Source organism: Bombyx mori, chromosome 14 (assembly GCF_030269925.1).
Source record: "Bombyx mori chromosome 14, ASM3026992v2".
Lineage (NCBI taxonomy): Eukaryota > Metazoa > Arthropoda > Insecta > Lepidoptera > Bombycidae > Bombyx > Bombyx mori.
Window position 1 is genome coordinate 4,579,478 of NC_085120.1, and position 24,187 is coordinate 4,603,664.

At 37.5% G+C, this 24,187-nt stretch overlaps 1 protein-coding gene and 1 long non-coding RNA gene across 3 annotated transcripts in view; both read left to right on the forward strand.

Moving 5' to 3' along the window:
* The window catches only part of LOC101745187 (paired box protein Pax-6), an 81,971-nt gene that overhangs the window by 48,770 nt on the left and 9,014 nt on the right, over window positions 1–24,187 (forward strand). For both annotated transcript variants that reach the window (XM_062672018.1, XM_021348736.3), the window contains exon 6: window positions 23,426–23,602. In XM_062672018.1, the coding sequence (XP_062528002.1) occupies window positions 23,426–23,602 (177 nt within the window). The remainder of the gene's footprint in view (window positions 1–23,425; window positions 23,603–24,187) is intronic.
* On the forward strand, window positions 8,736–15,161 carry LOC134200087 (uncharacterized). Its single transcript, XR_009974843.1, has 2 exons — window positions 8,736–8,877; window positions 14,967–15,161. It is a non-coding gene; the product is annotated as an uncharacterized LOC134200087 (long non-coding RNA).

Sequence of the window (24,187 nt, forward strand, 5' to 3'; positions counted from 1 at the left end):
ACCACCACGAGCAGTGAGCCTGTCGTTCCTAACCATGTTATAGTTCGCGATTTTAGGGTCGCGGCGCGCGGGCTTAAGTAGAGTCTCCTGTACTAAAAATATGTCAATTTGATGGTCACGCAAAAAATCACAAACCTGATCACGTTGATTTGCGAGACCGTAAGCGTTAAAAAATCCTATTGTTACGGATAGGGGTTTCAGCCTACTTTTGTACGCCATTGATTACCGGCGGAGTGAGGGGAGGACGTACGTATTTAACGACGCGTATACGTCGGCGTATTCTTGCACAACGGCGATGAAGTGCTGTGCAGTGGAGGCGGCGCGGATGGCGTCACCTAAAGCGTTAACGCGCTCAAAGTTAATCGATTGAAAGAAGTCGATCGCTAGAGCAAGATTGTCGGACGCTGTCGGAGGGCAATTCGCGGCGGAGGGGCGTATCGCGGGGGCGGGACGAATCGCGGAGGAGGGAGTTGTAGCCGTGTTCGTGTACGGCAGCGGTTTCGCCCAGGCCGAGCCACTGGGCACCGGCGCCGGAACGAATGCTGGCTTAGCCTGCGACACAGAGGGTGCCGAGGCTTTGATGTCTGGGTGGGAAGCTCGGAGGCGGTTTTGGCGGGCGACGCGGCGATTTATTTTCGGGGCTTGGGGGCATCCGCGGTAATTTGCGGGGTGACCCTGTGTTCGACACAGGACGCAGCTAGGCGGTTCCGTCGCGGTTTTTTGATCGCGAGTGCAAAGGGCCGTAGCGTGATCGCCTAGACACTTGACGCATCGGGGGCGCGCGTGACAGTTACGGGAAGAATGCCCGTACAGTTGACAGTTATGGCACTGGCTAGGAGTGCCTTTTTTATGGGGGGCTTCGACGGCGATACCGGAGAGCCTACAGACGGTACGTATGTTAAAAATTTGCTTACCCTCGGGGGTAGGCTGGAGGGCGACTAGAACCATATTATATGGCTCCCTACCGCGGCCGGTGTGCATGCGGTGCACTGAATTTACTGGTAGGCCTTGTTCCAGAAGGTCGGCCTTGACGAGTTCGGCATCCAACTCTTTAGGGATGCCACGTATGACGGCACGAAGTTCGCGCTCCTCCTGGAGCGTATACGTATGGAAACTTATACGCTCCTTACGGAGGTAAGAAGAGAGGGCCCTATGGTCGTCGGGTGTTTGAACCTTAATTTGAATGCCGTTCGCGAGGTTACGGGCATTCGTGAAATTAATATTTTTGGCCTTAAGGGCCAGGGAAACTCGTTCCCAGGCTGCCTTCTCTTGAAGGATTACCGGGGGAGGGGCTTGGATTTTCTTTTGTACTACCGGGCGCGGCGACGGTGTAGCACGGGCAGGGGGAGCAACGGGGGTCGGTGGACGGAGGCGCGACGCGTTCGCGGCTCTGCTTACTTTGGCGGCCGCGGGAGCTCGGGCTTCCGCAGCGCGCCTCTTACCTTTTTGGACTACTGTGAATCCATCAGTCGAGGGGGCGGGGGAAAGATCGACCTCCATGTCCGACTCCGAGTCGGATGAAGAGGAGGGCGCGGGCGACCCGCAGGCGGGCGTTTTAGAGGGCGCGGGGTTGACGGTCGCGACGGAGGCCACGGACAATCGCTCGGGGGCAGAGGACGGCGCGGGCGCGATGGAGGCCGCGGATGAACGCGTGGACGCGACGTGTGCTGCGGATGAGCGCAGGGCTGGAACCGAGACCGCAGCGATCGACGCGGGAGCTTTGCTCGCGAGTATTGGGGACACGGGAGCGGCGGGCGCGACGGAGACCGCTTCTGAGTTCGCGGCGTGATTGGCCTTAAATTCTAAAAATTCGGCCGATAATGTCGGGTACCTCAGACGGAGGAATTCCGCGAACAGATCGATCGTGGACTCCATTGTAACTGTCACGTGCCCAGGGGGGGCTACCCCGGGACTTTAAACACACTCGCCTTACGGCGAGGCCCCAAAACTATAATAATCACGATTAATTACGGCACACAACCGTCCGTTCACAAACGGGCCACTAAGTTGCCGAACGAATTCCAGGAATTTAGGGGTCCGCCCGTTCACAAACGGCGGTGCGACGCAATTAGCACAGGTAGTCACTTCCGAGAAAACACTTGGACGCCAGATGTGCCACGAACCGAGGTCGGGCTATCGAACGAACAATGAGCACGTCAGCACGTGGCGAGTGCTTGGATCGGAATGACATTGTATACTATGGCTAGTTGAGCTATTTATGTACAGCCATGCTATCTGCTTACACCCGTTTGTAACCACTTTCACGCCAGCTTGACGCGTTCGCCAAGCACGGATCATATTACAATCCAACTGGAAGATTCTTTTTAGAAAAATAATCATTTTGATTATAATTGTAACTAAAAGTAATTGACTTATTTTTAATGTTAAACTATTTTCATTATTAAATATACAAATTCTGGTGGAGTTTTAAAGATTATTTCTAGTATTACAGTACGATCAACTTAAGAAAGATCGCACACATATGGTCACAAACAATGAATGTATTTCACACATTTAGGGAGTCTCGGAACGAGATGAAATTAAAAGCATACACAATATCTTTCGAACGCGTTAGCGGTACAATAATGATCTATATCATTTTACTGTAATTTTAATTAAAATGTATTAATAAATATAATTTTAAAAAAATACTGTTCTCTTAGGCTGGTATTACTTTAGTAACACAGCTTGTGACAGGCACAAGGTAATATATTCAGAAATGTTAGTAAATTTAAAAAAAAAACTGAGAAATACATATTTTTATTTTTCTGTTTTTTTATTCCATTTAAACTAAAACCGCGAGAACAATTCGCAACGGTTTATTAAATTAACGAGATTTAGTTTAGTCGGTTCTGAGCGCGCAATATGTCAAAACAATATAGCCTGTGGGCACACTTTGATACAAGCAAACAATTTTGTTTCGAATGCTCTGTTGGATTATTGTACACGACACTTCTCTGAGTTGTATCTCTTGAGCATTAAAAATTAAATGATAGTCCTATTTTAAATCGAATAATAGCTATAATTACGTAATAATGGATTTCGGTTACACGTCACTATGACCGTCATTAAATAATATACCCACTGAGTTTTTCGCCGGATCTACCCAGTGAGTCGCGATTCCGATCCAGTAGTAGATTCGGCGAAGCACTGCTCTTGCTAGGGTTAATACCCAATTCTTTCAGGTTGAGCCCGTGAGCTCACCTACCGGTCCACGCGAGGTTGGAATAGCCTTGGGCTACCAACAATTAGGCAGGAAAAAAAATTGAGTAATGAAAAGAAAATCAATTTTCGAATAAAACATAATACAGCCAGATACTTTCGATGAAGTGTCAAAAACTATAACGTTTCAACAAGAAAACTTTAAATCAAACAGATAAAATTATCGATTACATAGAACACGCACAAAAAAAAAACAATTGAATGTTACCATTTTAAATAACTGATGGAAAGTTGTACTTTAGTCTAGAAGTTTACTAGTAACTCTGCCTGTCCCTAACACAAAGTAGGTAATAGGTACCAACAGCGTGTGAAGAATATGTCGATAGCTGAAAAATACCGATATTTTATGTTATGGAAATTGTTATCTTCATTCTCAAAATGAACGACCATAATTTCACGTTATTTTCTATGGCTCTAGACACTATTTAAAATGATAGTAATGTTTAAAGCTACCATCGTTATTTTTTAGTGAATGCGCTTCATTTTATATAATCTTTATAATTCACATACAATAGCAGGTTGGTGAAAGAATGGAATGTTGTTAGAGATTTTTGTCAACTACCAAAGATAAATTAGAAAAAATATAACCAAAACAATAACAGCTTAAAACAGATTTTAAGACATTCTTCATATCTTAAAACAAAATTGTTTAACTACAAAAATTTAATACTACAATATAACTAAAAGCAATACTATATACAATAGAACGTTGATTTCACTCAACACGGGTTCAACTAAAATCGAACGCGGAACTCCGTAGTCCATTAACGAGGTCAATACGACCACAAAACTCGCAAGGAATTCCCTAACGAAAACTACTAACATTCTTAGCACCGGAGACAAACAGACAAGGTCAAAGAACGGAAAGAAAAAGCCATTACGGGGGCGAAAACTAAATAAAACGCACCGAAGGGTGGGAATACAGCGCGATAAAATGCTGCAGAGGTGAAATGCAACTATACCACGACCTTTAAGAGAGAAAGAGACGTCACACCGTCTGGACGCCCAAGATAAGCTGAAGAAAAATGTCTCTAGATATTTATTCCCGGGGCTCTTGGATAAATGGTTATTATGGGGTTCAGTAGTAGTAAATTAGTGAGATGTATGGCGGTACCGTTGAATATTTATTTATAGGACGCGTGAGTTATTGTGGCATTTCGTCGCCTTGAGGTTCCGGGGGAAATGAAGTGATTCATCGCTGGAAATGGTGTTTGATACAGTTGCGGTCGTTGCAGTAAATCGTTATAGTCGTCACAAGATAAACGAAAATTTCCTAATAAAATATATGTATAAGCTAAATAGCAAAGAAAATAATAATTGTTACGTATTTCAATAAATTTTTTTCACAGAAAATATTTACGACAGGTAATTTCTAAATGCAACGGCTTAAATTATATAATGAAAATTTTAAATCTTTAATTGACTACTTTAAAACAATCAATACAATTTAAAATGCAATTAATTTTTAGAACAATTTTAAACATGCCCATATTGCAAATTTGCTAAACTAAATCTATGATTGCTAAGCTAAATCTATAATTTTACTATTAAATACAGGTAAATTGAATTAAAATTTTACTCCCATAAACAAACACTTGCTTATTTCACGGGACGGGTAAAATATTGGTGCCTAAAATACAACAATATAATGCATCAACAATTGCGGTACCTATGCGGTAATTGAATAAAGAAAATTGAATTAAGTAAATAGAAATGCTTTAACAAAAACCGACTTCAAATAGAAAAAAAATGATATTCCAAAACAAATTAATATACACTAAAAACAATAATCATCGAAATCGGTTGTCGTGATATTGAGTTATTGAGTTATTCATCTATTTGTCGCGCACGTATTTAATGCAAATTTAAGACTTATATGGTTTTCTAATGGATACCATTATCAGAATTATAACCATTATCAATTTTCTAATAAAAAAAGAATCATCAAAATCGATTCACCCAGTCAAAAGTTATGAGGTAACAAACACATTAAAAAAACAGTCGAATTGAGAACCTCCTCCTTTTTTGAAGTCGCTTAATGATATTTTAAAGCTCCTTTTAAATACCCATAGAATACATACACCTTAAAGATAATACCAAAATAGAAAAGCTGTGCTTAGGTACCAATCCACATGTACCCGTTGCTATATCAAAGGGCCGACGTCGCGTCGGTCGCGCTTTGAACTCTCCGACATACCGCGGCACATATGTACCCGCCGCTATATGCTTTCAAGTTTATGTATGCTTTACGAGACGCTCTAAATTAAAGGCATATAGACGAGTGTGTATATTGATACACTTAAATATTAATTCAATCACTCCTTTTGATCTTATGTTTGCTCTACATTTGTAAGATTCAATCAATTGTAAGATTTAAAATGATTGTTATAGGTACATTAGTTGTTTAACAAACTTCAAAAACGTGGAAGTAAAATATTTTTTTAGATATATATATTTTTAATTGTACCTATATACATTTATTATTGTAAATTCTTTGTAGTGACTACAACAACATTCTTAAAAGGACTAGAGCAGACCAAGCATCATCAAGATCTTGTCTTTTATAGAATGAATCGTCTGTTAGCTAATATCGTTGAATACCAGCGAAAAGTTAAACAAATATTTTATAGAGAGTATTAAGCGGTAGGCAGCGGCTAGGCTCTGCCCCTGGCATTGCTGAAGTCCATGGGCGACGGTAACCACTCACCATCAGGTGGGCCGTATGCTCGTCTGCCTACAAGGGCAATAAAAAAATAAAAAAATAAATTAGTAATTATTTAGGTAAAGCTACTTATAAATAGAAAATCTGCATTAGCTCACCGCCAGTTGGCAGCGTTCCCAGAAGGCTGGCAGCATTTCCACGCTGGATAGCAATGCTAATTCTTTGTGCAAAATAGGTTTTTTTTTAAAATATCTAATTCAATATTGACATATACCTACATATATCTAAACGCCGGTATCATGGTATACCGGACGTCTAACGTTATACAATAAAGCCCCAACTTAGAGAGAGCTGTCAAACATTTCTAATCCAGTTTAACTAATCTCCGGACCGCAACGATTCAAGCAAGCGGTAAGTACATAACCGCGGTGCTTGGTCCCGGGACGGGACGAGATTCCCCCGCGCACTGAAGGCATACACGCGAGCAAAATACCAATTAAATCCGCCTTCATTACGTGTAACCCTTCCTCGTGTGTGTTCGATTGATTAGGGTGCACGTTATTACTGAAAATTTTGATAGCTCGATATTATTTTTTTGAGTTTAATTTTTTTTAAATGTTGCCAAGAATTTTTTTTAAAACTACCCTGCCGCCTGCATTTGTGCTGGTGTCACTGAGTTTTAAAATAATTTACGAGAAGTATCATATTAGATAGAATTCCGCGCAATAATGTGATGTAGCTAAGTCTAGAAACAGTTAAATCAATTTATTTACTAAGTATCAATCAATCTTATTCAAAAACCTAAAATGCTTGTAAAAAAAAGGATTTTTTTTTTTTTTTTTATTGCTTATTGTGTGGACGAGCTCACAGCCCACCTGATGTTAAGTGGTTACTGGAGCCCATAGACATCTACAACGTAAATGCGCCACACACCTTGAGATATAGTTCTAAGGTCTCAGTATAGTCACAACGGCTGCCCCACCCTTCAAACCGAAACGCATTACTGCTTCACGGCAGAAATAGGCGGGGCGGTGGTACCTACCCGTGCGGACTCACAAGAGGTCCTACCACCAGTAATTACGCAAATTATAATTTTGCGGGTTTCATTTTTATTACACGATGTTATTCCTTCACCGTGGAAGTCAATCGTGAACATTTGTTGAGTACGTATTTCATTAGAAAAATTGGTACCCGCCTGCGGGATTCGAACACCGGTGCATCGCTTCAACACGAATGCACCGGACGTCTTATCCGTTAGGCCACGACGACTTCATTTTCGACGAAATTCAAACCAAATATGTGTTTACTTATTATGACATGCAAATTTTTATGAAATTATTTTATATTTCCACCCGCAGTGGAATAAATACACTGTCTCATAAGATTTTCCCAGTTCTGATGGAAGCTTAAGAAACTTTTTTACTGGTGGTAGGACCTCTTGTGAGTCCGCTCGGGTAGGTACCACCACCCTGCCTATTTCTGCCGTGAAGCAGTAACAGATGGGTGGACGAGCTCACGGCCCACCTGATGTTAGGTGGTTACCAGAGCCCATAGACATCTACAAAGCAAATGCCGCCACTCACCTTGAGATATAAGTTCTAAGGTCTCAGTATACTTACAACGGCTGTCCCACCCTTCAAACCGAAACGCATTACTGCTTCACGGCTTAAATAGGCAGGGTGGTGGTACCGACTCAAGACATGTCCTACCACCAGTAATTTCGGTTAAAACTTCCTTTATATCCTAGCCAAAACTAAAGAGGTCGCATCAGCTTTTGCTCGATCCAAAAAATTAAACAGCCTAATTCCTCCCTAAAGCATCTCTTAAAACGAAATCACAAACATAGTCATCGTTACACATATAATTACACGTTTGAAGATAAAAGCGCGCACCGTGTTTACCGGAGCGGTTCGTACAAAGGGTGTACAGGCCCAATAACGCATAAAACAGGATTATAAACATGAAAATGCTCGTAAAGGGGCGTTTTCCCCTCACCACTCGCACGTTTTACGTGTAATTATAGCTCTGTTAATTTGCCTCTCTCTGTACCGCGCACGTCTGAGTGGCTTTCCACGGGTTTTTTTTATATGGTTCGTTTCTGGGATGTTCATATGTGAATTTCAATAGGTTTCCCATCATATTTTAATGTCTACTGCTTAATGTCTACAATGTTAATTTTTTAATTATCACTAGATGATGACCGAGCTTTGCTAGTTTTTTTTTTTTGATAACGCCATCTTGTTGTATCTTTAAAGCGGTTAGTGGCCCTCAATTAAGAAAAATAGTATTATTATTCGCCAATAGATGTCGGGAAGAGTTGATTATTGAAAACACGAATAAAACAACATTTTATGAAAATAAATCGTAGCTAGATCGATTTATCGTCCCCAAAATCCACTGTATACTAAATTTTATGAAAATCGTTGGAGCCGTTTCCGAGATTCAGATTATATACATATATATTAATATACAAGAATTGCTCGTTTAAAGGTATAAGATATTATGTATCTTTTCAGCAAGTTTACATTATTTGTTAATAAAGGATCCTTTATTAATTAATAGTTTTTCGCCGTTGTCAAACCAAAATATGCTATGTGCACTTTTTGAGGTTTTTACTTTTTGACCTTTTCGTATAGTTCACAGCCCTAAAAAAACGGTTATATAGTATTTATGTTAGCTTTAATATTTATCTATAGCTTTCATTTGATATAGTTCTTAATAATTCACCTTCATATAAAATTTTATACGAAAATGTTTGTACACGTTAATTCAAAATAGAGTTTTTGCACATAGCAGATTTTGGTTTGACAGTGACGTTTGTTTTTTTATATAATGACAAATAGATATACCATTTTCATTGATTTTTGCGAGATTTTGACGAAGATTCTTTTTATAAAAACTATTATACTTGTACGGTTTAAAATTGCTTTTTTTACTGCCGAAGTTTCGAAAAGTTTACAATTTTCTTGGACGCAGATGACTTTTACATATGCGTGAGTAGATTTTAAAGTAAAAATGTCTTTTTTTTAAACCAGTGTATCATTGTCAGGAAGCTCAATGCTTCACTTTCTACTGAACTTCACAAAGAAGTCATACTTTCATAATCGATTTCAAAAATATTTCTCCCTCTCAATGTTTGATTATCTATTTATAATTATGTAATTGTGTTAGCATTTAGTGTGAAATCAATGTATATGATACCTGTAATGTTCTGTGCTGATGTATAACATGTTGGTACCCAATAAATAAAATAAAAATAAAATAAAATAAAATAAAATAAAATAAAATAAAATAAAATAAAATAAAATAAAATAAAATAAAATAAAATAAAATAAAAAATATATATACAACTATCAGATGTCTGAGAAAATCTATTAGGGTACAGCTTAAAGAAATGAAACTTTACTAGTTTCACTCTATTTTGGAATTTACTATGCACAAGCGTAATCATAGATGCGTATTTCCCAAGTGATTCAGTTTTTAGGCTGATAAACTTTTAGTTATTAACTATTACTTAACTATTTTTCTTTCTTCTGTACTTAGTCCTGATTTTGTGGGCAGTTCGATGATAACAAAGATAGTATGGTGCCATCTTAGAATTCCACAGGTCACTTACTCCCCAGAGGACATAAAGACTCACACGATGGGATTCAAATACCTTCCGTAGAATCGGTCATAGATACATACGTGTGTTACGAGTACATAAATTGATAATTACACTAGTAAGTGGGTAGTAGTAGTAGGTAGGTAGGTAGGTAGGTAGGTAGGTAGGTACTAACCTACTGCTATTATTATTATGCAACTCAATGAAAATCAAGTGGCTTATTTTGGGATTGAAGTGATTTTGTTACACACTTATTTTTATCTACGAAGTTCTGTTTGCTATCGTAAATAGACACTATAGACACAGGCAACTGAGTTCCTTTCTGGATGGGTCGAGATTCTACAAAGGACTGTTCTTGATATGGCTAGTGTTAGAAAATTCTCTCAGATTGAGCCCGTGAACTCGCCTACCCATCCGGGCGTAACTAGAGAAATCAGCGAATCCAGCGAATAGGTAGATTAAAAAAAGATACCTATGCTTAATTGCCATTTTTTTTAAAAACGTGTATACCAGTATAAGTAAGAATGTCAACAGGAAGTAAAGTCTTATAATTTGTATCGCCGGTCCATCTCCAGACTTGAGTTGGCTTAGCAAAGAACATGATTACTCTCTACCGAAAGCTTAGGTACCGATAGCAGAGTCAACGTTGATAAATATTTTGAATATTTTCAATAAATAAACGTATGATACAATATAATTTTAATTACGTTTCATCACGTTGCATCATGTTTCAATTGAAGGTTGGCTTAGACGTGGGTAAGTTTAGTAAGCCCACACTAGTTATTATATCCTCAATTTGTGTCGGTACAATAACATTTAAAAATCTTTAATTGATTTTCGAATATAAAAAATTAATACATAAGATTAGTTTTAGAAATGTTGCATTTATATTAATTCCAATGTTTACCTAAAAGAAAATTATAACAGCTGTTGCGTTATTATCACGCAAGACATCTTAACATCAACCGAAGAATATTCACGATTAAAACCGGTCGGCCTACTATCGGCAAACCGCATCACAAAAAGGCTAGCCGTGGTAACGCAAATGGTAAAATAATAAATAACAAAAAGCTTCGTTGTGGGCGGGGCCCCGCGCGCTTATTACTGCCGCCCCGGTGCTCCACCCACACGTCATGTGTACTCATACCACATACTAGTGTGCCGCGGAATGTCTGCGAATAGCACAGGCTTACATGTTATCCAACTTCCGAAGAAGAGATCTCGCTGTCATTTATGAACTACTACTAGCTGACCCGGCGAACTTTGTTCCGCCTTAGAAGCAATAAATGAGCTGACTTCTGATTTTATCAAGGTCATTTTTTTATATGGATAATTAATACAAATTAAAAAAGCAAGTATTTTAATGATTCCTTTTTGGCCATGTATTTTAGTTTTTTATTATTTTTTTTTATTGCTTAGATGGGTGGACGAGCTCAAAGCCCGCCTGGTGTTAAGTGGTTACTGAAGCCCATAGACATCTACAACGTAAATGCGCCACCCACCTTGAGATATCAGTTCTAAGGTCTCAGTATAGTTACAACGACTGCCCCGCCCTTCAAACCGAAACGCATTACTGCTTCACGGCAGAAATAGGCAGGGTGGTGGTACCTACCCGCGCGGACTCACAAGAGGGCCTACCAGCAGTAAGAGTTGAGAGTTGTTATTATTATTATTATATTTTTATTTCTTGTTCTTCTTCAGTCCTTTCACTCGCAATGTTTCGAATCCTAGTTGCATTACGGCTTCGTCGGGAAAGATTTGATCGTGTTGGTCGCGGCATGGCTTTCTTAATGATTACCTATCTCGGCACAATAAGCTAATAGAAACTGAAAACAAACACATCAACCAGCCAACTTCAAAATTCTACTATAATTAACCATAAAAGAAGATTTACAAAGCAGCGGCTTAACCGAGTCCCCGATATTGCTGATGACCATGAGCTACGGAAAGTAGCTACGATCTTGTGGTTCATTGATAATTCAACCGTCTAAAGCTCTGGTAGGTCGCAGTTGCTTCTACTGCCCAATGGCAATGAAACAGTAAAGACAACATAGATTTTTGTATTCTTGTTCTCTTATCAGATTAACCGGTACATAAAACTATTTATATTTAATTAATAGTGTCGCAATTTATAAAGGACAAAAGAGCAAACATTACGTCACAAGTTGGTTTGGCGGTTCGAAATTCGGTATGAAGAAATCTTTGGAAAACGATAAAAAATTATCTAATGATATTTGAGTGCGTAACTATACGGGAGTTGTAGCTTGAAGGAGAATGAGTGAGAGATAGATGCTATAGAAAATACCAATGAGATAACATAGCCCAATTTTTTTTTATGAACTTATAAAGCATGACGGTTCTTAATTGAAAAATCAACGGAAATTTTAAGAATGTGCTCCTCATTTAAAAACGGTTTAGGACTAAAAAGGAATTGCATTTTGAATATTACCTATAGACACAGCCCACTGAGTTTCTCGTCGGATCTTCTCAGTGGGTCGCCTTTCCGATCCGGTCGTAGATTCTGCGAAGTACTACTCTTGCTAAGGCCAGTGTTAGCAACACCTCCGATTTGAGCCCCGTGAGCTCCCCTAAACGTCAAAGAAAAGCTGAAATAACCTCTCAAGGCTATCAGCATAGGTAGGGAAAAAAAAACTTAAAAAGCATGACGATTCATAGTTGAAAAATTAAAAAAATGGAAACTTCAAAAACTGCTCCTCATTTAAAAACGTTTAGGACTTAAATAAAATTACGTTAAGCACATATTACTACTATATGAATATTAAAACCGGCGCTGTGAACGAACAAAGATAAATTATGATTTTAGTCACGCGCCGGCCATTTTGTCGAGAGCGGCGGGAAAGGGCTCGCTGCGACGCTCGACTGGGCACAGGTGCGACACGTAACCGATATGAATACAAAACCAATGATAACGTAACATTTTATTTTATTAATTTCGCTCGCTCAACGATCTGCCTATTTCTGCCGTGAAGCAGTAATACGTTTCGGTTTGAAGGACGGGGCAGCCGTTGTAACTATACTAAGACCTTAGAACTTATATCTCAAGGTGGGTGGCGGCATTTACGTTGTAGATGTCTATGGGCTCCGATAACCACTCAATATCAGGTTGGCCGTGAGCTCGTACACAAATCTATGCAATAAAAAAATATTACATTATATATTACTATCTATTCGACTAATCATTGAAAGGTTAGTATGTGAGACTCCATCTAACAAAAGCTATAGCTTATTTTATAGTAGTCGTACAAAAAGGAGTCACCGTAATTTCTATCATACTAAACACGATATACTTTATATGAAGCGATTAAAACTTTAATCACATTTATCAAGGCGGCCATTGGAAACTAGTTAACACCAGGTCAACCATTAATTAGATCGTCCACCGTTTTTTTTTTTTTGTTATTGAATAGATGTGTGGCGGTGTTAACTGGTTACCGGCGTCCATAGACATCTACAACGTAAATGTCGCTACCCACCTTGAGATATGAGGTCTCAGTTTTTACAGTACAACGACGACCCTACCCTTCAAACCTAAACGCATTACTGCTTCACGGCAGAGGCGGGGTGGTGGTTCCTACCCATGCGGACTCAGAAGAGGTCCTACCACCAGTCAAAAACCATCACGTACTACTGCCTTAATGAGAAGCTCATCTGCGCACTTATACCTACGCTAACTTGCTGATTGCTAAGCCTATCGTTCGTAAAAAACCTCTTAATCTAACCTCAGATTTATAGCCGATAGTAAAACTCTGAGTAATCATCGTCTGTGTTCAACAAAGGTAGGTACTATAAAGTTAACTGTAAAACTAAAATCATATTACGTGCCAATAACCTACAAACACCTGACTGAAAGATGAAAAGTGCTTATAACTATTTCCAACTGAGCGGTTTCTACAAACGTTTTATTATTAATATAAAAGATGAATCCCTTTTACGACTAAAATAGTTAATTAAGATAGATATTAACCTTAAAGAGACAGCTATTACAGCAATTAATAAGTAAAGTATCATTTGCGAAACACACGTTAGTGTTTCTTTAAAACATTTTTTTTTAAACATGGTCCCGTCCAAGGATTATCTAACATAGCATTACCAAGATAAATTACAGCACGTCATATATTGTAAAAAATAAAAAAAATCTTTGCCGTGATAATAATTATAATAAACATCCCAATCCGCTAGAGTAAGCTTTTTCACTGGCGGTAGGACCTCTTGTGAGTCCGCACGGGTAGGTACCACCACCCTGCCTATTTCTGCCGTGAATCAGTAATGCGTTTCGGTTTGAAGGGTGGGGCAGCCGTTGTAACTATACTTGGGACCTTAGAACTTATATCTCAAGGTGTGTGACGCATTTACGTCGTAGATGTCTATGGGCTCCAGTAACCACCTAACACTAGGTGGGCTGTGAGCTCGTCCACACATCTAAGCAATACAAAAAAAAAAACATTAGTGTACAACGGGAAAACTGAGCGCTTAATTCACAGTTAAATTTACACTGAGAAAACATACTAAGCGATTTTTATGAAAGCATTCTTACACATTTAAATGATCGCATACAAACATTAGTCACACATTGAACAGCCAGCCAAAACACGCGCCGAAAGCTATTTATTCCGAAAAGCACGTTTCCATCAAGATATTATTTATATAGTGAAACAAAACGCCGTCGTATGAAGGGAAGACACAGGGGAATAATAGGGAATGGAATACATGTCACGCTGACGATATTTTAGCGATAAGGCAACACCGAGCGCGTTTTGTTTATAGTGCGGCGCCATCTTGAATTTCGTGCGGGAAAAGCCGGAGGTTTTATTTGGGAAAGTTATAAATATTGATAAATATTATCTATCTATCTATATATATAAAAATGAATTGCTGTACGTTAGTCTCGCTAAAACTCGAGAACGGCTGGACCGATTTGGCTAATTTTGGTTTTGAATTGTTTATGGAAGTCCAGAGAAGGTTTAAAAGGTAGATAAATATGAAATGCTCGGAATGAAATAAAAATAACAATTTTCTTTTGTTTCCTTTTGTTTGTTTTATATTTATTTTATACAAAAGTTTAGGACTTTTATTTATCGATTGAGGCACTGCGAAGTCTGCCGGGTCAGCTAGTTCGTAATAAAAATTATTTTAATAATTTATCAAAGGTTTTTATCGCATTTTACCTCAACAATTGGCCGCCAAGCTGTAATTTCATCAACAAAAGGCTTCATTTTCAATTTAATTATGTTTAAAAATTTCAGAAATTTTATAATCTATATGCTTAAAATTAAATTCAAGTTGCTTTCAAAATGATCTCATACGAGAAGCCCCACGAAATAAAAAAAATCGCATTGCTTAATATGATAATGTGTACCATCCCGGATTTTGAGTGACAGAAAATAGAGATACCAACACGTCTATTATCTGATATAGATCTGCACCTTCATGTAACATTAATGTTCGTTACGTTGACAGATGGCTTCTGATACAACAAATTAGATTTGCTGTCAACGCGACGCAGAGAGCTTACGATTACGGAATCATTTGTGAAAGAAAATAATTTTGTTAATTTTTTTGTTTTTTGTTGCAATTTATAAAAAAATATCTGTGCGTTTTGATTGCTGGTTTCAAGTAAGAAGTTACGCTTTTAAATAAAGAACATATGCTTTATAGTGTTTTTCTGACGTTGAGATTTCGTGATCTGTCTACGACCGATGTCTGTAACTATGAAAGCAGTCATGTATTTACCATTTGGATTATTAGAGTTACTTCAGTGCAAATGAGACTTCGATTTCACCTTAAAACGAAAATATTAACTTTGACAATTTCCAATTTCGAAAGAAATTACTAAAAATCAAATTTAATAACTCGTTTTTATTTATTTATGTAATGTACCAAAGCCTAGGTTCGGCGCATACAATTAGCTCAGTAAAGCTAATTTTTATTTAATACTAGCGACCCGCCCTCGCTTCGCTTCGGAAACATTAAATTTTATTAATTATAGTAGAGTCCCGCGATGTTACCCGCGGTTATTTTCCTACCGCGGATGACGCCACGGGGCGAAGCTAGTCTAAAAAAAAGTAGCCTAAGTTGCTCTTTAGATAATCAGATATCTATCAGTGAAAGTCTCGTCAAAACCGGTCCAGCCGTACCAGAGATTAGCCGGAACAAACAGACAGACAGACAGACAAACAATTTTTTTTAAATAATATGTTATTTTGGTGTATATACCGTATATATATTCATATGCACGTAGTAAAAAGCGGTTATTTTAATGTTACAACAGACTCCAATTTTATTTATATGTATAGATAGTTTATCCATAAACTACTATTTTAACGAATGTCTTTAAAAATTATTTCTACTGACCTTACTTAGTGTCTATTAAGGCTAACGATTTTGTTCGTGCGTTCTTTAGAAATTACTAACTCATGAGAAAACATTCCATAAATAAGAATACCTAGACATTTATTTGAACGTAATTCATAAAATTTTGAAATCTCTGCATTCGAAAGTCAGTATTACTAGATGATGACGGTTTTTTTTTTTGATAACGCCTTCTTGTTGTGTCTTTAAAGCGATTAGTTGCCCTCAATTAAGAAAAATAGTATTATTATTCGCCAATATATGTCGGGAAGAGTTGATTATTGAAAACAGGAATAAAACTACATTGTCTGAAAATAAATCGTAGCTCGATCGATTTATCGCCCCCGAAATCCCCTGTATACTAAATTTTATGAAAATCGTTGGAGCCGTTTCCGAGATTCAGATTATATACATATATTATATAATATACAAGAATTGCTCGTTTAAAAGTATAAGATAAGATATTGTGGCCAAATGATGAACTCGAAACAGCCAGATAACCACTCTAAGCTCGTATATAAATCAAGTCACGCGCTAATAATACCTTACTCGATATGTCAAAATGCGAATGCAAGCTACTACGAAATATAAACCCCTTCATACTACGGATGTGTCGTGTGAGTGGGTGTTACAAAAACATTCAGAGCTTGTAGTGCGTTCGTGTCCCTTACCATGGAATTTAGAAAAAAATAAAAGAAAATTCTTATAGTTCCTAACAAAAAATGTTAGGTACAAAAAAATTAAAATGAAGAATGAATTTTAATCTATCTATCTATCTTCTATCTATCTATATATATAAAAATGAATTGCTGTTCGTTAGTCTCGCTAAAACTCGAGAACGGTTGGACCGATTTGACTAATTTTGGTCTTGAATAATTTGTGGAAGTCCAGAGAAGGATTAAAAGGTAGATAAATATGAAAATGCTAGGAATTAAATATAAATAACAATTTTGTTTTTCCTTTGATGTGTCCCCCCCCCCCCTCGGACGAATTCCTTTTATTTGTTTTATTTTAGTTTATTTTATACAAAAGTTTAGGTCTTTTATTTATCGATTGAGGCACTACGAAGTCTGCCGGGTCGGCTAGTATGAAATAAAACTAGATAACGTTAACGAATTTTATCTATTGTTTAAATTGAACATCTAACAAAGTTATCCTCATAGCAATTTTGCTACCGGAATTGTGAATACCGAACAAAATTAAATCCCCGATTAGGTCCTAAATCCTCGTAATCTGTCCAGGTGCCCACTCCGCCAAATTAAAGAGCACCTCATCAGAAACGGCACTCTATTATTGAGCCATACATTTTTAAGTTCACGATAAGGCTATCACAGTCGGCAGGGTTACGTGGTAGGCTGGGCTGTTATCGTCAGTTTCTGCATGAACGCCCTCGTTACGGGCCCACCCCTCCCGGTCCCCGACCCCTCCACCCTCCCTCGAGACTATACCGCGACACTCACATCTTGATACTTGTCATTTATTTTTGAGTTGATCGCAGCTGTAAATTTAAAGTGCCAGTATGTTGTGTATACTATTATTTGCTCAATATATTATTATAATAATTGAATATTGGTTAATTTAAAAAAATTGTAAGATTTCGTATGTGTTCTACAATTTCTGTCTGGTCTGTTAAAATACCATAACTGGATAATGGATGGGGTAGAACAAAGATCAAAACAGTGCATCTAAGAAAAACTTTAATTAAAAATTAGCCTTATTGCATTATGAGGCAATATCTTTAACATATTCCAAACAGGTACGTATTAAATAGAAATGCGTACATCAAACCCTGCAAGTTATATGTTATACACTTTACGACTAAGAGCTATTCAATCTGATTTGGAAGGCAACATGAAAGCTATGCCAGTGCAATTGGAACGTCAACTTCACGAGGACGAACCGCGGCATTCACGTTTCGATGTTTTGAAGTGAAACTTCCTTATCGGCGTTGGAAAAAAATTTACCGTCACATTTTTCGGTTACGCGTCACTTTTTTCCGTTACGCGCCATCTGTTTTGTATTCATGTCTATGATAATAAAATCCTTTTGTTTAAACTTTATCTAATTTAACTTTTTTGTATTCATGTCTATGATAATAAAATCCTTTTGTTTAAACTTTATCTAATTTAACTTTATTTAACCAATTTCTAGAAAGTTGCATGTAGATCATTTTTCGAAAAATAAGGCCATAAACAAGTTTCACTTCTTACGTGTGTACACTAGTACACGCACACATTTTTTTTATATTTAATACTAGCGACACGCCCTCGCTTCGGTTCGGAAACGTTAAATTTTATTATTGATAGCTGAGTCCCGCGATTATTGTTGTACCACAGGTGACGCCGCGGGGCGAAGCTAGGCTAAAAAAATAGCCAAGTTACTACTTATATCATCTAGTAGCACCCAGAACGCTCGAGAAGTACAAAGCTATCTATTGACAGAGAGCGGAAACTACTACTAGAGATGTATGCAATATTCTCGATAATTCTAGGGATGAGACATCAGCTATAAAAGCGTTGCAGGGATGGCACGCAGTCAGTCAGTAATCGGAACTACTTGAAACGAAACAGCGAACGGATCACCCGAAGCGAAGTGAAACAAGCGAATTGAGAATTTTAAAGTGTTTGTGAAGTGATTAAGTGTTTTAAGTGTTGAACACAGTTTAAGTTGTACTTTGGTGGAATTTTATTTATCCCTAACCCCAGCGCGTAACAATATCCACTTGTCGCTGAGCCGTTAGCTCACATGCCCAATATGAATAAAAATATCAATAAAGTTCGGTCGGAGTAGGAAGTGGAAGAGAACGCGACGCGGAGCGACCGTCCCGCCATGTCCCGCGGAGACTTACGGATTTATCAAAGCGGACACACCACAAAATATCTTATAGATAGATAGATAGGTAGATAAAATATATGATTAAAATATATAAAATGATAAAATATATAAATATAGAACATGCTGTATATATTTCACGATTTTGTTTGCGTTTCTAAATTCGTTCTGCTTTCAAATGTTTTCAGTATTTGAGAGCTATATATTTTCTGCAATTAGGCAGATAATGTCGAGACTCATTATTCTTCCATTAAGGATCAAAGGCCGTAAGGTATGGTAGAGGGCTTTAACAGTATTTTACTTGGAGCCAGGTTAGTTCGATTGTCATTTATCAAAGCGGACACACCACAAAATATCTTATAGATAGATAGATAGATAGATAGATAGATAGATAGATAGATAGATAGATAGATAAAATATATGATTTATACAACGTGCTGTATATTTCACGGTTTTGTTTGCGTTTCTAAATTCCTTCTGCTTTCAAATGTTTTCAGTATTTGAGAGCTATATATTTTCTGTAATTAGGCAGATAATGTCGAAACTCATTATTCTTCCATTAAGGATCAAAGGCCGTAAGGTATGGTAGAGGGCTTTAACAGTATTTTACTTGGAGCCAGGTTAGTTCGATTGTCATTTATCAAAGCGGACACACCACAAAATATCTTATAGATAGATAGATAGATAGATAGATAGATAGATAGATAGATAGATAGATAGATAAAATATATGATTTATACAACGTGCTGTATATTTCACGGTTTTGTTTGCGTTTCTAAATTCCTTCTGCTTTCAAATGTTTTCAGTATTTGAGAGCTATATATTTTCTGTAATTAGGCAGATAATGTCGAAACTCATTATTCTTTCATTAAGGATCAAAGGCCGTAAGGTATGGTAGAGGGCTTAACAGTATTTTACTTCTGGCCAGATTAGTTCGATTGTCTTCACAGTGCGCCACTAGGTCTGCTTTTGACGACTTACTTTCCGCTTTCTTAACCCAAGAATCAGCTGGGGTTATTTCTTCTTCGTCGCTTTCTCGTTGCTGAGGGTCGTGACCACCTTGGTCTAGTCTTTGCACCATCTTCCTCTAATGTTGCCTGCATTCGGCCTGCTTAATGGCGCCCGGGACGCTGGTGTTTGTGGCCTCCTTGACAATTTCCGTCCACCTGGTTGGCGATCTTCCTCGACTTCTCTTTCCTTCCACGTGACCTACAACTATTAATGTTTCCAAGTTGTCAGGATTTCGTCGGGCCACGTGTCCGAAGTAATTGAGGAGACGCTGTATACAGATTGGGTTATTTAGAGGAACCATAAAATAGCATACCTCTAGAAGTCAGTTACAATAGAACGGTTGACCTTTTCAAACCATTTGCTGAACGCGTGACTGCTTCGCAACAGCAGTCGACGGATTGTTGGTATACCAGTTCGAACATACAATACGTACCTATTAGATCAATTACTGGCTAAGTAGTGGTCTGAAGTTTAGCAGTCACTCTTTTAGTAACTGTGACTTTTGAACAAATTTCTAATCCTTGGCATTTCTCAAAAAGTTTAGGTAACTTGAACTTCAATCAGCATTCATCTATAATCGACATATGAATGTAAAACATTTATGTATGTATGAATTATTGACTGGAACTCCGTGATTATCTAATTAGAACCACGTTGACTTGGAATCAATTGATAAATTTAATAACTCATATAGCGAAAATTATCTTGACATTAAGTACCAATATCCACAGACCACCGATTTACGATACCCATCTAAGCGTAGCTGAAATAGCCCCTTACGCTACCAGCGATCTGGTAGGGCAAAAAAACTACGATAATATAAAGTGTTCATGGTCATGGATTATAATTTTTTTATAAAAGTTTAATTTTCATATTAGATCATTCGATCACCATTTAATTGTCTTACAAATTATCAACTGTCTACAAATACTCAACTGTCAACAAAGGTATTTCTGTTTGCTTAGATAGACGTCGACCTAAACGTGCTTAGGTTGACGTGGACGTGGCTGGATGAGCCCACGATCCTTCTAATGTCAAGTGGTTATCAGAGTGCAACGAAGCACCAACGAAAATGCCGCCTCCCACTATTTAAAAACTACTAAACAAACTAAACTACTACTATTTACTAAGTTAACTATTCAAGTTCCAATCTTTGAATAAATCTTCTTCATCTACCTTCTATGTGGGATCGGCGCAGCAAGTTATCTTTTTCCATTCAAGCCTACCACATATCATCTCTGCACTCACCCTAATCTCGCAAATCCCATCCAAGGTGCATCCAAGTCATTTTAGGACGCCCCCTCCTCACATTACCGTCTACTTTCATACCCAGGATCTATTCGACCACATGATCATCCTCTCTACTCTCTCTAATATCTGCCTGAATATATGAAACAAATGACATCATATCACAGCTAATATTAGTGGCTTCCAGAACACACAGACTCCGCGTCGCGAACTCTGTCGCACATATTCATGAGGTGGACTCGTGCATTGGCAATGGCTGTAGGCTGTAGTCGTAAAGTTTAAAATGATTGAGAAAAAATAATACACGTAGGTATACACAATAAGGTGAATAAATTTTCATTACCAAGCGCATACTTTAAACTTTAAGGAATTTATCAAAATTATAGCGGATCTTGTCTTCAGTCAACAACAGTTGCCTAAATCTTGCTAACGACATTTTCGAGATAAGCTTACATACAAGTATATATATACACATGTATATACAAGTTCCGAACAATAACATTTGGACCGTCGGTCTACCGAGCAATTTTACCCGCTCTGTGGATGATCTTCCATTTGTCCTTCCATTTCCTCTTGTTTTATTTTATTCATTTCAACGTGGAATAAATGTCTCTTTTTTTAAATAAACCGCGTGTGTAATTGAATATGCAATTTCGAAAAGGGCACATCTCTGAAAATGTAAAATGTTCAGGAAATGAAAAAAAACTGATTATTTTCTAAAGCGGTGTAAAATTTCAATTATTAACTTTTGAGATATATTTTAGTGTTAATTAGCAATTGAAAATTACTGGAATTATTATAAAATGGGTGTAGTAGGTAAGCCTCAAAACTACATGTATATGAAAAAACGTATTTGACAAAATATGCGACATGTGACCTTTTCGAAATTGCATACTCAATTGTTTCTTGAAAAGATTGCTGATGGATAATAGAAACCTCAAACTAAACTACTAAAGCGATTTTATTATTTATTCACTTTTCCCCGCGATTAGCCATTCGCAAATAAATTATTACCTCAATAATTCAGGCAAGTTTTAATCGGGAGCTTCCACGGTGCTCGGATAAGGACGCACAAACACCCTTAGCACGGCATCCGAGGAATAACTGAACGTTCCTTCTCGCTTACACGTTGCAACTTCACAACGAGTACGAAGAAGACGGCAAATTGCCAACTGGAGATCTCGCTTTAAGTAAAAGATTAAAATCCTCAAGTCGTATAAATTCGGCGGTTATCGGGATCCGTTTGTTTGCAGAATTAATTATTGTCGTGCTCACTTCGCGGTTCGTAACTTTACAGCAAGATATTTGGAGCCTCTCGGAAAGTTAAGCTTGCAAGCTACTCAAGATTTAGCTTCCAGTTGAATTGTCTTTATAGACTTTTGTTGCTTAACTTACTATTTGTACACATAAATGTAGCAGAATTATACAGAAGTCTGTATTTTGTTAGCTTATTAGAAACAATTAATTTCGTTTAAATAAAGCATTAGACACTCTTATTTGGTGCAACTCTTACATGATTATTTTCTGAAATGCTATAGGGGTCGTCTTTTAGACCAACTTTAAAAAAAATCGAGTACTTTTTTATGTGTATTATTACCTTAGAACTTTTTTTCTGGGTGACCAGATTTTGTTGATTCTTATCTTTTTATTTGAAACTAGCTGACCCGGCAGACTTCGTAGTGCCTCAATCGATAAATAAAAGACACATCAAGGGTACACATCAAAGGAAAAACAAAAAACAGAGTTTTTTATATTTTCTCACCTTTTAAACCTTCCTTGGACTTCCACGAATAATTCAAGACCAAAATTAGCCAAATCGGTCCAGCCGTTCTCGAGTTTTAGCGAGACTAGGTAGGCAGCGGCTTGGCTCTGCCCCTGGCATTGCTGAAGCCCATGGGCGACGGTAACCACTCACCATCAGGTGGGCCGTATGCTCGTCTGCCTACAAAGGCAATAAAAAAAATAAAAATAAAAAAACTAACGAACAGCAATTCATTTTTATATATAGAGATATTCTCATTTGGTCCAAACATCACCTTTGGCCCTATCAAATTTGATCAAGATCTGAGAATTTTAATTTAATTTAATTTCGACTACACTTTTTTGTTAAAATTATGTACTTTAATTAAGTAAATCCTGAGTGGTTACATGAATGACATAGATTTGTACGTAAAAAACTTTTTTAACCGTTTTAAAATACTTCTTTAATTTATTTATTCTATTAGTTCAATTGAAGTTATGTTTAAGACATAATTTTGCCTTTATCATTTTTGTTTCATCATTTTTTCTTCAGTGTTTATATATGAATTATATACAAGCTTTACTATATTCGGGTATATGAATGAATCGTCTGACTGCGGAGTGTGGATTTTAAAGTTAATAGTATGGCAACACCGCTATTTCTTAGAAAAATACTAGAGGAATGATGTTACAAATCCTGTAGCTAAAGTAATTGAAACAATAATCTCTTTTTACAGACGAGGAGCCTCTTGAAGGTCTCGAAGGTATACATTCTGACGAGACCGGTTCCGGAGACAACTCGAATGCTGGTTCGAGCGGTGCTGATGACGACGCAGCACGACTCAGACTAAAACGGAAACTGCAGAGAAACCGCACTAGCTTCACCAACGAGCAAATCGACAGTTTGGAGAGAGGTCAGTTTTTTATTCAACCCTGACCAATTATTAGTCAGTTATTAAATTTTAAACTGTTGAATGTGTAATGTGTATTTGAGTCGACTATTATCAAAGCCGGCAATGTGACTTTTGGACAATTATTGGTAAATCAGAAAAACGAATTATTGACTTTGTATTCCATTGGCAGTCACAAAACTCTTCTGAACGACATCTTAGATAAATAACAGGTTATAAATAATAGGTATTAACCTTTATTTAATGCAGGTTTTGAACCGTATTCTTTGAAGGAGACGATTATATTCAAATCAATCTGTATTGACATATCAATAACATTTTTTTGTCCAAATGCACAGATTGCCACCTTTGATAATAGACGAATCATTTATTAATAATCGCACGTTAAGCAGTATAGTTGTTTGTATCCTTTCTAATGTCGTTTCATCGATTTTAACACAATTTTCACAAATCACAACGTTGCTACATCAAGTTCCTGTAAATTCGCTTATTTTAAATCGATTTGACTCCCAATATCGAATCAATCGATTATATTGTATGACGACTGTCCAAGCTTTCAAATCGAAATGAGTGTCCGCTTCGGCGGAA